Source organism: Wallemia mellicola (assembly GCF_000263375.1).
Source record: "Wallemia mellicola CBS 633.66 unplaced genomic scaffold WALSEscaffold_6, whole genome shotgun sequence".
Lineage (NCBI taxonomy): Eukaryota > Fungi > Basidiomycota > Wallemiomycetes > Wallemiales > Wallemiaceae > Wallemia > Wallemia mellicola.
In genome coordinates this window covers 441,015-454,324 of record NW_006531963.1, presented here as the reverse complement: position 1 = coordinate 454,324, position 13,310 = coordinate 441,015, and the positions used below count along the sequence as shown (strand labels likewise).

The following is a 13,310-nucleotide window of genomic DNA, read 5'->3' as shown; positions in this document are numbered from 1 at the left end:
TATATCTATATATCTATATGCTTCTAAAGAACATCGCCGTTGGAGGTATGGAGTAAATCAGAATGACGAAAAGTAGTATATATGCTAGTCTTTGAATATTAGTTTGTATAAAATAAGAAACAAACGATTAGTTTATGGTAAATTTAGTAATTAACAAGATTTTTTAATTCAATACATCATCATATCCATGGTGTGGGCTCACCTCATCTCACTCCTCCGGCTTGAATCCAACTGCGACGTCTTGATAAAAACAAAGTGTCTGTATGTCGAGAGAAGAACCAAAGTTAGACTCAGACGGTCCTCCTGAGTTTGTCGCTGCTATTGATACAGGTACGTTTATTTGCTACGTTATGCGGTCAAATCTCACGAATTTCATAGGTACTACGTGGGTTTCTATAGCATTCCATAGTATATCCATAACCTAATAACTCTCCAGGTCAACTCGTTGTATTCTGTTTGACAAATATGGTTCGTACCGTCCTAAATAGTCTAATATTGACTGACGTTTTGCCAAGGTACCCCAACACTCATGCATCAGGTTGAATATCCTCAGCATTATCCATATCCAGGGTGAGTCTATAGTTTTCATCCGCTGCAATATCATTTACACGCTCCTTAGATGGCACGAACAGGATCCACTCGACCTTCTAGAATCTGTATATATCGTCATGGACTGTATAGCAGATAAAATGGAAGCTGCAGGTATTCCATTCGACGCTGTTAAAGCTTTCGGTATCACCAATCAACGTGAGACAACACTCGTATGGGATCGTAAGACCGGACAACCACTTTATAATGCTATTGTTTGGGATGATTCCCGTACGAATACGATGATCAAAGAATTGTCAGGTGAAGAAGGCCCTGATATTCTTAAAGACAAAACCGGTATGCCTCTTACGACATATTTCTCTGGTTTAAAGTTGAAATGGCTGGTTGAAAACGTAGACGATGTCAAAATTGCAATGGAGGAAGACAGACTCTGCTTTGGTACGATAGATAGTTGGTACCTCTACAACCTTACAGGCGGACCTGGTAAAGGTCTTCATTATATCGATATCAGTAATGCTTCAAGAACACTCCTTTTCAATTTGCGTACTTGCGATTGGGACAACTCATTGTTAGACTTCTTCGGATTAAAGTCTTCTATTTTACCTGAAATCAGATCATCGTCTGAAGTTTACGGTAAAATTGATCACGGACCGTTCGTCGACACACCTATCTCTGGTATGCTTGGTGATCAACAAGCTGCCCTTGTTGGTCAAAAGTGTTTAAGAGCAGGTGAAGCAAAGAATACATACGGTACTGGTGCTTTCTTGCTTTTCAATACAGGTGAAGAAGTGAAATACAGTAAGAACGGTTTGATTAGCACGGTTGCATACAAAGCTGGTCCTGACTGTCCAACTCACTTTGCACTAGAAGGTTCAGTTTCTGTCGCTGGTGCTGCTATTACTTGGTTACGTGATAATATGGCACTCATCGACAGCGCTTCAGAGATTGGTGAATTGGCTGCACAAGTACATGACACAGGTGGCGTTTACTTTGTAACTGCATTTGGTGGTCTTTTTGCACCATATTGGGATAGCACTGCTACTGGTACCTTGATAGGTAGGTTTCAGTTTTTACTTAGCCGTATTGTCTAATTGAAATAACCAGGTATGACCGGTTATACCACAAAGGCCCATGTCGCTAGAGCCACACTTGAAGCCGCTTGCTTCCAAACAAGAGCTATCCTTGAAGCTATGAACGCTGATTCAGGTGTTAATATCCATATTCTTAGAGTTGATGGTGGTATGACAAACTCAGACTTAGCTATGCAAATACAATCTGATATCTTAGGTGTTGAGGTCGAACGTCCAACTATGAGAGAATCCACCGCATTAGGATCTGCAATTATGGCTGGTTCTGCACTCAATCTTTGGGGATGGGATGTAACAAAACCAGAAACCTTGGAGAAAGTAAACACAGCCGGTAACGTATTTTTCGCACCACATGATGATACGAAATTACGAACAAGGGTTTACAGACTCTGGAACAGGGCTGTTGAGAGAGCTTCTAAATGGAATACGATAGATTTTGTTCAAGAAGAAGTCGAAGCTGAATTAGAAGAAAAGCTGAAGATTGAAAAAGGTGATGATAATGAGAAAAAGAACGAATCTAGGCAGTAAAATAAATAGCTAATTGAACACTGATTGAACACTCTATCCTAACTGACTTAACACCAAACGAACCCATGTAGAAATCCCGCAAACAAACGTTAACATTACTATAACAACTTGAAATGAATGCATTTAATTTTTGACTCATTTGTTTGTGATGTAATCATTCCGGCTAATCGAGCCTAATCTCCGACTACGATGACTATGTTCAAAATTATTCCAGGTATACAATCATACGATTGGGGTAAGATTGGTAGACAATCTAAAGCTGCTACTTTCGCTGAAGTCTCGATTCCTGGCTTCAAAATAGAAGACAAGCCATACGCTGAGGTGAGATAGTTCTATGAGAAGTTTGTATAGCTAAGTATGTTAGCTATGGATGGGTACACACGATCAAGCACCTGCCTATCTATCTAGTGATCCCTCCACAAAACTCGCTGAGTTCCTCTCCCGCAATCCAGATCAAGTGGGGCAAAAAGTGAAGGACGCTTTCAAGGAAACGACTAGCGACGGTGGACTACCATTCCTCTTTAAAGTTCTCGCTATAGAGAAGGCCCTGAGTGTACAGGCTCACCCTAACAAGAAGTTAGCTGAACAGCTACACAAGGCCCGTCCGGATGTTTATAAAGGTCAGTCTAGATTAGAGAACCAACGATGGCGCTAAACATGCTTTATAGATTCAAATCATAAGGTAAAGACATTTATTTCTCCAGTGACGACATTCTAACAGCTGTTCTCGCTAGCCAGAGATGGCAATTGCGCTTACTGAATTTAATGGTTTCTGTGGTTTCAGACCTAAAGACCAAATTGTCAATTTCTTAGAGAACGTAAAGGAGTTAAGAGCTTTCGTAGAAAACAAACACGTCAATGATCTCAAACAAGCCACCACAGACGAACAAACTAGAGGCGCGCTTAAAAACGTTTTCAGAAACATCATGTCTGCATCTGAGAACAAAATCGCTGATCTCACAAAGGCTATTGTGGATAGATATTCCAATCAATCAGGAGAAGACGTCAGTGATGAGAACGTCTATCTTGTACGTCAACTCGTTTTAACGTTGAACGAGCAATTCCCAGGTGATATTGGTATATTCTGTGCATTCCTCCTTAACGTCGTACATCTCAAGCCTGGAGAAAGTGTGTTCCTCAAAGCTGACGACCCACATGCTTACATTTCTGGTGATATCATGGAATGTATGGCAACATCAAACAATGTCGTCAGAGCGGGGCTCACACCAAAGCTGAGAGATGTTGATACGTTGGTCAATATGCTGACATATGAAAGCGCTACGGCTGATGCACAATTAATGGACACCAAATCACTCGATGGTGCAGCTGGTACGGTGGTATATGATCCACCAATTGATGAATTCAGCGTTGCGAGGGTTACACTCAGCAACGGTAAATCAACAGAACACAGGGCATTGAATGGACCAAGCGTTATTGTCGTTGTCAGTGGATCAGGTTCAATAGAGACTGATAGCCAAACCGAAACATTACGTAAAGGAGAAGTTTTATTTGTAGGAGCTGACACACCAGCCGTAATAAAAGCATCTCCAGATATTGAATTATATAGAGCATTTGTAGAAGTCTAAAAAATTTTATTTTTGAATGAATCAGGCTGATGATGATGCTAGAAGTCGACTCGCCTCACGAAGCTGCGTTGAACGTGAAAAAAATATACCAAATAGAAAATGTCTGGTACATCACAAAACAGATTCTCCACATCGTCTTCACCACCTCACACGAGTTTAAACCCCCCAAATATACAATCTGCGCACTCACGCTCACCAAGTCCAACAACTGGTGCGTATAACAAAACTGCAGCTGCACAATTAGCCAGAAACAACCAAGCTAGGCAGACATTTGGTGCGCCATCCAGAACCCCAGTCAGTCCACGTGTACAGAGACCTGCGTCAGAGATTGCTCAGTCTGCTGGTGGTAATACAGGATGGAATCAGCAACAAAACCAATTACTTGGTTCAGCTCAGCTCCCACCTGGGTCAGCTGGTTTGGGTATGAACACTCCAGACACACTCGACCAATGGTTTGAAAATCTCGGTAGCTACGAAGACACTTTAGAAGAAATGGCAGCTGCCTCACTTGATCAGAACTTTAAGGAGGAGTTGGTTGCTATCGAACAATGGTTTAGAGTTCTCAGTGAAGCTGAGAGAACAGCTGCCTTATATTCTCTCTTACAACATTCATCACAAGTACGTGTTTTTAATTTAATCTTAAGTGACAACAACTAATAAGCCTTTTAGATGCAAATCCGCTTCTTCATTACAGTACTTCAACAAATGAGTCGCTCAGATCCAATATCACAAGCACTTTTTAGTCCTTCAGCTGGCGCAAACCTTGACGGTCAAATTGACACAGAGTTGTCTAGAATGTCATTGAAATCTCCACATTTGGCTGCTGTATCGGGTATATCAGCAAAGAATTCACCAAATTTAGCTGCAACAACTGCTATCAATCGTCAGTCATTAGCTGCAGGTGAATATCATTTATCACCAGAAGATGCTTTGAGCGCACATAGACAAAGGTTTAACTCAAAGAGAACTTCAGCACCAGGTCATTTACCTGGTCCTGGTACGATCGGTGCTGGGTCATCGACAGATAATCTTAGATCACCAAATTGGCAAAGAGGTTCTGGTTTGGAGCAAGTACAAGAAAGACGCTCTCCAACACCTTCTGCTAATTCTGAAAGACCAAAATCTTCAGATTCTAGCTCATTCGTTAGATCTGATTCTATTCAGGATTTAAATGATGATCAAGCTTTAGCTATGGCACAAGCTAATGCTAACATATCTTCACCTTTGCAACAATCTGCCAATTGGTCTTCAATGGTTAACACCCCTTCAATTGGTAATTTCTCAATTAACCAAAATCAAAATCAAAATCAATTTGATACTGATTTACAAAATTGGTACGCCAACGTAACCAATAGCGGTAATAATAATAATGCAGTTCGTTTGGACGATGCTCGCAAATTCCGTCGTCAATCTAGACAGTCGGTTAATTATGATGATGTTACATCTGCACAAGATGATTACAACGGTGTATTGAACAACGGTTTATTAACACCAGGCGGGACGTCTGTAGGAAACAATCAAACTAACCAGAATTTACAACAATTGTTAGCACAACAGCAACAACTTATCAATAGTTTATCCTCACCTGGACAAGTGAGTGCACCAACTTCACCAAATCCAGGTAACCCAATTTTGGCATTACAATTACAAAGTTTACATCAACAACAACAATTATTGCAACAGCAACAACTCGCACTTGGTAGACTTCAACAGCAACAGAATGTAAGAGCAGGACCAGGCTTGGGTATTTATGGAGGTAATAATTCAACTAATGGAAGTAGATTACCTTCACCATATAAGCAATCTTTCAATCAACAGCAATTAGGTATACCACCAAATCAACAAGGAGGAAATAAGAGATCTATATCGAATCAATCAAGACAACGTAATAATACCACGAACAATGAAGATGAACTTGATGAAAGAGTTTTAAACGATGTTGCAACTTGGTTAAGAGTTTTAAGATTACACAAGTATACAACGAATTTCCAAGATTCAAACTGGAAGGAAATGGTCGCAATGTCTGGAAACGACCTTGAAGCTAGAGGTGTAGCAGCTGTGGGCGCTCGTAGAAAGATGCTCAAAGAATTTGAGAAGGTTAGAGAAAAGTATGATATACCAGCAACACCTGAACAGGAAGCTGAAATGAAGGAGGAGAAGGAAAAAGCTGCCAATCCTACTGCTAGCGGTAATGAATAACATGTTTCATTTGAGTAAATTACAATATTTCTTCACGTTTTAAAATAAATTTTATATGCTTTTTGCTTTCTATTTGTATATGGTTTATGATATCTTTGAATTTTTTACTCTCGTACGCGCTCTAAAAATAACGTCATCACGGGCTTAAAAAATTTTAGCTTTGTCACGCCCAAATTTAGTCAGCTTAGTCAGACTAAACTCCGGGGACAGGAATCTAAGCAAAATTATGCGAAAAGACGTAAAAGACGCATTTCGATACATAAATGTGACATGACTTCGGTTATAACCGCTCGCTATATTACTCCACGAGAGTGTGAATATTCAAAGGGTAAAATCTGCCCTAAAGTACTGTACAAATTTGTTTTCAAAGATAATTTTTACATACAATACTATTGTGCAACAATCTAAGCCAAGAATTAAGGACGTTACTCCGAATTATGATGATCTATGGAACTCCTAGGAGAGGTCCTCATATGTAAAAATTGCTCTGTTGTCCGCCAAACGTAAACACTTTTATAAAGTAATTTCTGGTATGTTTGCTCCATATTTATCCTATATGCATGGTGCGTAGTCTATGAAATCATAGGAAAAATTCGATTGTCCAGGGTAATCATAGTCTGCTCCTTCGACAGAAACTACGAAGAATGAAATCAGATATCACAGACAGTATTAGTAATAGTTACAATCAACCTGCAGGTCCATCCTGGTTAGACCAGCGTTATTTAGTCTGGAAAGAATTTGGCAAAAATCAGCACACTTCAGAAAGCAGCTCCTCAGAAGATGACGAAGAGGATACAGATAAAGGCGTAAAAGAAGCTATACAGGGATACACTCAACACAAGAATTATGTTATAGCATGGGGTTCTCCCCTCTGCGATAAGACTCGTTGGCCTATAGTGTCTAGAAAGTTTATACACTTCTGCCAGTCTAATGGCTGGACCTGTGTATGGACCTGTGTAGAGTCAGAATTCGAGCATGTACTCGCAGAAGCTGAGCTTAATTGGTCTAGTTTGTCTTGCATACGTCAGGTGAGAAACTTTTACTTTTTGCTTACAAATGCTTACAGAATGTTAGGATATTGTAGATCTCACACATGTCAACCTTACACGTTCAAGAGATGTACGCAACAACGTCCGTAGATCGAATAAAGCAGGTCTGGCTGTGCAGGAAGCACTCGAGATCGTCGATGCGGATAAAACAGCAGTAGAGCAAGGTATACATGATTGGAAGAAGAAGCGTACAGGATTACAGATCGCCACCCAAGATTTGCAGCCCTGGGTTGATCTCAAACATCGTCGTGTTTTCTATGCCCGTCATCTTGAATCCGGGAAGGTGAGTTCTTATATGGTTCTTAATCATAACCAATTAACAGTTATAGATTTGGGGTTTCACTGTAATTGCAAAAATTTCGCAAAATTGCCAACAAATTGAACACTCAGTGACTTTTCCAAACGCCCCACGCGGTATCAGTGAGCATCTTCTTCATGACGTCCTTGAAACTCTTCAATCGGAAGGTACACTTTACTGCAGTTTCGGAATAAGTGCGGCCGATAAGCTCGTACCTACAAATAATCTTAGTAGCATGCGAATGGCTTGGTTATCAAAGATGTACAATTCTATAGTTGCAGCAACAGGCCTCACTAATAGAGGTGCATTCCGCGAGAAATTTGATGTCGATCATCAACCACTCTTTATCTGCTACCCTAAAGGTAAATTTGGAACAGAAGCTTTGAATGCCCTCATGAAGAGTGTGCATACAAAGTAATTTTTACAGTTATGTTTTCATTGCCCACTTTTTAATTCGGATAGATTTTGACACTCCACTCTTCACAACTATAAATATACCCCAAACTAGATTACGACTTAAAAATATGGTTATACATAATTTCTACATTATAATAGTCTACATGGTCATATATCCTGCTGAGTAGCTGACACTTGAGTCAGTTGGTAAGAGCGCCTTAGATGATTGTGTGTAGTGTGTCCATTTGACACTACCACTTGTGTAGTCACGGTTTGCATGATGGAGAGCACCTAGAAGTATGCCAAATGCATGCCTCCCGCAAATTGTATTGCCAGTCTCACTCAGGTATTTTGTAAAACTTTCATGTGTTTGCTTGGGGTCTTTGAGTGCTTCACTGAGTATATCCCAAGCTTCATGGTCTAACCCTGAGATGGACTCATGTATAGAGTCACCAGTCTCATCAACATCATCAAATTTGCCCAACCTGCCTCCTGGCTCATTTCTCGATGGGCGATAATACGTGTATCTAAATCTAGAACCCCTGTAGATTATTAGTTTTGTTATTCTAATAAGAACGTGCTCACCAATGACTGAAATCAGAAGATATTGCAAACAATGTCTCAGGATCATTGATATACTTTGCGAAATACTTCCCGTACTCGACTTCACGTTCGTGAGAAATATTACCAACGAGTATTGGAACAATCTTGATATCATGTCTGTTAATATTATTAGTGAAAATGTTCAAAAGAAAACTTTTGACAAACTCGTTAGCTAATTTTTTAATAAAAGGTGTGTGCATTTCAAAGCTATGTTCATCCTCATCCGTCACTTTAGACATTCTTTTAAACGCCTTTGTAGATGAAAGTTCGTCATTTATCTCCTTATCTATTGAGAGTGTACCTAGTGGTGTATCGTACGCATCAAAAGGGGATAAAGCGCACGATTTCAAGTAAACATGATGACTAGGTCCTAGTATAATAATACGCTTGTATTGTGAGATATTCGCAGCAGAGTATGCATAAGCTGCCGTTCGACCAGAGAAACTTAGACCAGCGTGACTAATATGGTAGTTAGATGGATACTATCGTTGTACTGACTATACTGACGGTGCAATAATCACTTTAGATCTGCTATTATTGTGGATACCATCGGAGATGGCATCATCAAACCAATGTTGAAGTTGTTTATTTAATTTAATTGCTATGGTATATTTAATGTGATAATCACTAGATGTATTTTACTCACAATTGTCTGTATACCATGCCCCTGCATGAGTCGGTTCTCTGATATTTTGCATGATGGTAGAGATGATAGAGAGATGGTAGTAGATAGAAAGAGATAGGATAAAAATATGGTCTGTATCTCATGCCATCTCTCAATAAATACTCCTTCTTCAGTCACTATCAGGATGACACAAGATGTACTCGAGAAATACACAGAATTGTTAGCAAGTAAATCCCACAATCTTGTTAACGGAGATGAAGAAATAAAGAAACAATCTCTATTAACATCTAAGCACTTATTCGATAGAGGTAAGTTTTATCAAATATGAGAAGAAATCATTTAACAACCTAATAGGCTTACGAGATGAAGAAAATAGTTTTAAACATATAAACGATATACTAGAAACTTTTAAAGTTCCTTCAACTGTTATAGAAACTCGTCAAAAGAGAAAGAGAGACGAGGAAGCACCTTCAATGAAGATTGAACCAACGCCTTTAGATGAACTCTTCATCGATGGCTTCACTAATGATCAGATTTATCACCAATTAGACCTTAGAGCGAGCGTTATATCTTCTTTAGTTGAGAAGTTAGTCGACGCTTCAGATGCTACCGACATACCAGAAGACGACGACGACGACAACGAGAGTGATGATAGTATAAACAATAATATTGAAGACGAAGAGGATATCGATTTGGATAATCTCTCACCGGAAGAAATTCAAGCACTCAAAGACGAAGGTCTTCTCGACGATGATGAGGATGACGAGGATGACGAGGACGACGAGGAAGAGAACAGTGAAGACGAAGAGAGTGAATCAGAAGATGATGATGATCCTACAATTGGTGAAATCAGCTATCAACAACTCAACGACGTTGACGGAAACAGCGATAGTGAGGACGATGAGGATGATACAACCACCACCAAGCAAAAAGCGCCTAAAAAGGATGTTTGGGGCTTGGATGATGCTTTCTTTTCTATAGATGATTTCAACAAACTCACAGAAGATCAAGAAATCAACGATCGTCTTAGATCAAGGTCAACAGATGATGATGATGAAGATGACGAGGAAGAGGAAGACGTTGATATCTTCTCAGCCGATGCTGCAGCTCAACTTGAGAATGACGATGAGAACGCTAATGATATCTACTTCAATGACTTCTTCGCCCCACCTCGTAAAGGATGGTCACACAACGGTAAACCAAGTTACTCACTCTCAGATCCTCATCCAACTACGAAAGAAAAGAGTAAACAAGACAAGAAGAAGAAAGAGAAAAGAAGGTCATCTGTTCGTTTTGATGATTCCGTAAAGGTACAGAAGATTAAGAACAAGAGTGAGTTTAATCAGTTTGATGTGATATTTAGCTCATTTTATCCTAGGTAGAGGTAGTATGCGTGATGATGATGACGAAGAAGACGAGGATGAGGATGATGGTGACGAGGTCGTTTTAGACGAAAATGATCTTGTTGATGGTGACATACTCGATGAAGATGCTCTTGGTGAAAGTGTAGGCAAATTCGACGATGAGGAGATGGAAGAAGAAGAAGAAGAAGAGAGTGAAGAAGACAATGGCGAAGAGGATGAGGATGAAGAAGATCAAGATGACCAAGCAGTTGGACAGCAAACAATGGAGAAGTTCAACTCTGATCTTTTCGCTGAGGAGGAAGAAAATGATGAGGATGCTGATGAAGGTAGGTAATTTTTATGTTATCCTTTACAGTTGGCTTTAACAATCTCGCAGCTCCAGCATCTGCTCACGGTCGCAGAAGAGCAGCACTCGCACGTCAAATTGCTGACTTGGAAGATGAAAATGTCGCTGATAAGGAATGGACTCTCAAGGGTGAAGTTACATCAAAGGCCAGACCAGAAAACAGTCTTCTAGCTGAAGATCTTGATTTTGAAACAACAGCTAAAGTAGTGCCGGAGAACACTGAAGAAAAGACACAAAGCCTTGAAGATTTGATAAGAAAGCGTATTATAGAGGAAAACTTCAATGACGTTCAAAGGGTTAGCCAAGTGGATGATAAACCATTCCTTCCTTCTAGGTTATTTGAATTGAGTGATCAGCAATCCTCACAAGGTTTGGGTGATCTTTATGCCAACGAGTATGCAGGAACGTCTCAAAACCCAGACGACAAACTTGCTAAAGAACACAAGGAAATTGATGAAATGTGGAATCAATTGTCAAGTAAATTGGATGCGCTTTCTAATGCCCACTTTACACCAAAGGCACCAAAAGCTACAATTGAAACAGTTTCTAACACTCCATCAATTAGTCTTGAAAATGCCTTACCTACTGCTCAAAACAGCTCTACTGTTGCTGCACCAGAAGAGGTTTATAGTGCTAACAAATTTGGTAATGTCGCTAAAGACGAAATGACACCAGAGGAGAAACGCGCACAACGTAACAAGATCCGTAAGAGTCGCGCCAAGGATAGACAGAAGATTGCATCCGTCGTTGATGATAAGTCTCGTAAACAGAGAATGACTGTAGCAGATGAGAAGAGAGAAGCATTGAAGAAGTTAACCCAAGGAAAGGGTGTAACTGTCGTTGGTAAAGGCAAAGTTGATAATAAGAAGAAAAAAGGAAATAGTGAAACAGGAAAGAATGCAGCAGGGTTGAAGTTGTAATTTAAAAAGTTAATTCTATAGAAACTATTTATTCTACATTTTGTTTAAGACTAAGCTAATTGGTGAGAATGGTAGGAGTGGCTTAGTGAATAATCCTGCTTGATTCACTTCATCAAATGCATAAATCGATGTATTTGATAACCATAATATTACCCAAACATATGAGAGTGATTTGAATGCTCTTGACTGTGAGATATTCGACGGTATAAGTGGTAATACTTTAGATTGGAAAACTTTTTCAAGTAATATACCAATTGGTTGGATTGAGAATGATATAAGGGCACCTTTACCGGCTCCAGTAGAAAAATCACCACGATGTAAAGACAAAGTGAGTAAACTATGAAACAAACCACTAACGACGAAAGTTACGATCATGCCGAAGATGGTTGGTAATCTAAGAAATCGTACAATACCTAGTGATACGCCAACGAAAGGTTTCTTCCAATTGCCATGCCAGAGTGTTGACCAATAGGTCGCGATTGTCGTCGCTTGTGAAATGCTACCAAACTGCGGTGGACACTCCTTCGTAGAGCTCAAATTGAGTAATACGCAAGGTATAACCATAGATGAATAACTCATTTCGATCAGCTGCCAGAGGTGCACACCATGAGCTAAGCCAGCTAGATGACGTAGAGGTGTCCCAAGAGACATCTCACCCATTAAGCGAGGTGGTACTGTAAAGAAACCAGCAGTCCGTAGGAAGGCATCTATAGAATCCATTAAAAGGTATCTCCAAATGATATTAGTCATGTGTCCTGTGAGGAAGTTCATTTTCGTAGTATTGACAGCTTTTGGTGTCTTTCTTGACTCCCAATTCCAGTTTATGCCTCTAAATGTACTCCAGAATGCTATTGAATACTTTAAACGCTCGGTGAAGGTCCTTGGAGGCGTAGGCGAGGATGTTCTAAATAAGGTCTTGTGCGGGTCACCAGAGAAGAGCAATGTGTCGATTGCACGCAATGTTAATCCTATATTGACATTAAATGGGTAGAAAGAGCGCAATTATTCTCACCTATCGCGTGGCTAGGCATACCGAATCTGTGTCCGGGGGAATCCTCTATGTGCGTACAGCACGTACGATATATATATACACAAACGAGTATAATAAGTGGTAATATAATGCTTCTATTAACAAATTTGAGCGTCCGTGGAGATAATGGGAGCGCCAGACTTGTTATACAAAGTGTAATTATTGAGAAGTATCCCAATACGACACTAATTGGTATAGGATATCGCTCGTGAATAATACGGGTATTATTTGGTGTCATTATGTCGTTTATTTTGGCATATAAACCTCCTAATATGCTCGTGGCTGTCATAAGTGATGATGTAAGTTGTCAATCGAGCTGTGTAAACACTACGTGGTCGTCAAGAAAACGGAATTTTTGAACGTACGAAAGTCTAATCAATCAATCGCGATAATTTATAAAAGTAAAACTAAAATGTGAATTTTTTCAAGAGCTTAAATTTGGTCTCAATGAGAAATCCCTTCTTTAACGCAAAAAGGAATGACGCTTCAAAAAGTAAGTTTCATTCTTAGAAAGCATATAGAATACAATCTAATGTATAATAGGCGCTGGTTGATAGATAGCTCCTTCGGTTGAGCAGTCGATAATCATGTCCAGTCGTAATTGCGTCAAAGAGCCAACGACAGCAACGGGACTTGGGTGACGCGACAAACGGTAGACCTTCGCGTCTCACCGCATGATTGTATGCGTCAATGTCCTGTGGCACATTCTACTATGAGTTTTGTATTTTT

The 13,310-nt window shown here is 39.8% G+C and overlaps 7 protein-coding genes across 7 annotated transcripts; 5 read left to right on the top strand and 2 right to left on the bottom strand.

Annotated features, from left to right (window-relative positions):
* Positions 1 to 160: 160 nt before the first annotated feature.
* Positions 161 to 2,297, top strand: WALSEDRAFT_32146 (glycerol kinase). The gene is made up of 5 exons (XM_006957638.1): positions 161 to 339; positions 436 to 468; positions 516 to 570; positions 620 to 1,605; positions 1,654 to 2,297. The coding sequence occupies exons 1-5, from the start codon at positions 264 to 266 to the stop codon at positions 2,163 to 2,165; spliced, it is 1,662 nt and encodes a 553-aa protein (XP_006957700.1). The 5' UTR covers positions 161 to 263; the 3' UTR covers positions 2,166 to 2,297.
* Positions 2,298 to 2,360: 63 nt separating this feature from the next.
* WALSEDRAFT_68409 (mannose-6-phosphate isomerase) lies at positions 2,361 to 3,804 on the top strand (the record flags this gene model as incomplete). Its single annotated transcript, XM_006957637.1, has 4 exons — positions 2,361 to 2,486; positions 2,530 to 2,785; positions 2,834 to 2,847; positions 2,900 to 3,804. 4 exons carry the CDS (start codon positions 2,361 to 2,363, stop codon positions 3,749 to 3,751), a joined length of 1,248 nt encoding a protein of 415 aa, XP_006957699.1. The 3' UTR covers positions 3,752 to 3,804.
* A 6-nt stretch (positions 3,805 to 3,810) lies between these two features.
* Positions 3,811 to 6,062, top strand: WALSEDRAFT_60083 (hypothetical protein). Its single transcript, XM_006957636.1, has 2 exons — positions 3,811 to 4,369; positions 4,421 to 6,062. The coding sequence occupies exons 1-2, from the start codon at positions 3,851 to 3,853 to the stop codon at positions 5,948 to 5,950; spliced, it is 2,049 nt and encodes a 682-aa protein (XP_006957698.1). The 5' UTR covers positions 3,811 to 3,850; the 3' UTR covers positions 5,951 to 6,062.
* Positions 6,063 to 6,485: 423 nt separating this feature from the next.
* Positions 6,486 to 7,818, top strand: WALSEDRAFT_60082 (hypothetical protein). The gene is made up of 3 exons (XM_006957635.1): positions 6,486 to 6,978; positions 7,025 to 7,282; positions 7,329 to 7,818. The coding sequence occupies exons 1-3, from the start codon at positions 6,595 to 6,597 to the stop codon at positions 7,713 to 7,715; spliced, it is 1,029 nt and encodes a 342-aa protein (XP_006957697.1). The 5' UTR covers positions 6,486 to 6,594; the 3' UTR covers positions 7,716 to 7,818.
* On the bottom strand, positions 7,816 to 9,000 carry WALSEDRAFT_60081 (UPF0103-domain-containing protein). The gene is made up of 5 exons (XM_006957634.1): positions 8,943 to 9,000; positions 8,804 to 8,897; positions 8,462 to 8,755; positions 8,279 to 8,413; positions 7,816 to 8,235 (listed from the first exon to the last, which is right to left on the bottom strand). The coding sequence occupies exons 1-5, from the start codon at positions 8,992 to 8,994 to the stop codon at positions 7,854 to 7,856; spliced, it is 957 nt and encodes a 318-aa protein (XP_006957696.1). The 5' UTR covers positions 8,995 to 9,000; the 3' UTR covers positions 7,816 to 7,853.
* Positions 9,001 to 9,105: 105 nt separating this feature from the next.
* Positions 9,106 to 11,551, top strand: WALSEDRAFT_68405 (Mpp10 protein; the record flags this gene model as incomplete). The annotated part of the gene is made up of 4 exons (XM_006957633.1): positions 9,106 to 9,229; positions 9,276 to 10,253; positions 10,300 to 10,611; positions 10,662 to 11,551. The coding sequence occupies 4 exons, from the start codon at positions 9,106 to 9,108 to the stop codon at positions 11,549 to 11,551; spliced, it is 2,304 nt and encodes a 767-aa protein (XP_006957695.1).
* Positions 11,552 to 11,584: 33 nt separating this feature from the next.
* On the bottom strand, positions 11,585 to 12,819 carry WALSEDRAFT_63647 (hypothetical protein; the record flags this gene model as incomplete). The annotated part of the gene is made up of 2 exons (XM_006957632.1): positions 11,585 to 12,519; positions 12,564 to 12,819. 2 exons carry the CDS (start codon positions 12,817 to 12,819, stop codon positions 11,585 to 11,587), a joined length of 1,191 nt encoding a protein of 396 aa, XP_006957694.1.
* Between the last annotated feature and the right edge of the window lie 491 nt (positions 12,820 to 13,310).

Coding starts and splice junctions, on each gene's coding strand:
- WALSEDRAFT_32146 (XM_006957638.1), top strand. CDS start 264: ATGTCGAGAGAAGAACCAAAGTTAGACTCAGACGGTCCTCCTGAGTTT. Junction 571..619: donor CAGCATTATCCATATCCAGG/GTGAGTCTATAG, acceptor CACGCTCCTTAG/ATGGCACGAACAGGATCCAC. Junction 1,606..1,653: donor TGCTACTGGTACCTTGATAG/GTAGGTTTCAGT, acceptor TGAAATAACCAG/GTATGACCGGTTATACCACA.
- WALSEDRAFT_60083 (XM_006957636.1), top strand. CDS start 3,851: ATGTCTGGTACATCACAAAACAGATTCTCCACATCGTCTTCACCACCT. Junction 4,370..4,420: donor TCTTACAACATTCATCACAA/GTACGTGTTTTT, acceptor TAAGCCTTTTAG/ATGCAAATCCGCTTCTTCAT.
- WALSEDRAFT_60082 (XM_006957635.1), top strand. CDS start 6,595: ATGAAATCAGATATCACAGACAGTATTAGTAATAGTTACAATCAACCT. Junction 6,979..7,024: donor GTTTGTCTTGCATACGTCAG/GTGAGAAACTTT, acceptor ACAGAATGTTAG/GATATTGTAGATCTCACACA. Junction 7,283..7,328: donor GTCATCTTGAATCCGGGAAG/GTGAGTTCTTAT, acceptor TAACAGTTATAG/ATTTGGGGTTTCACTGTAAT.
- WALSEDRAFT_60081 (XM_006957634.1), bottom strand. CDS start 8,994: ATGCAAAATATCAGAGAACCGACTCATGCAGGGGCATGGTATACAGAC. Junction 8,756..8,803: donor TCTAAAGTGATTATTGCACC/GTCAGTATAGTC, acceptor CTACCATATTAG/TCACGCTGGTCTAAGTTTCT. Junction 8,414..8,461: donor ATTAAAAAATTAGCTAACGA/GTTTGTCAAAAG, acceptor TAATATTAACAG/ACATGATATCAAGATTGTTC.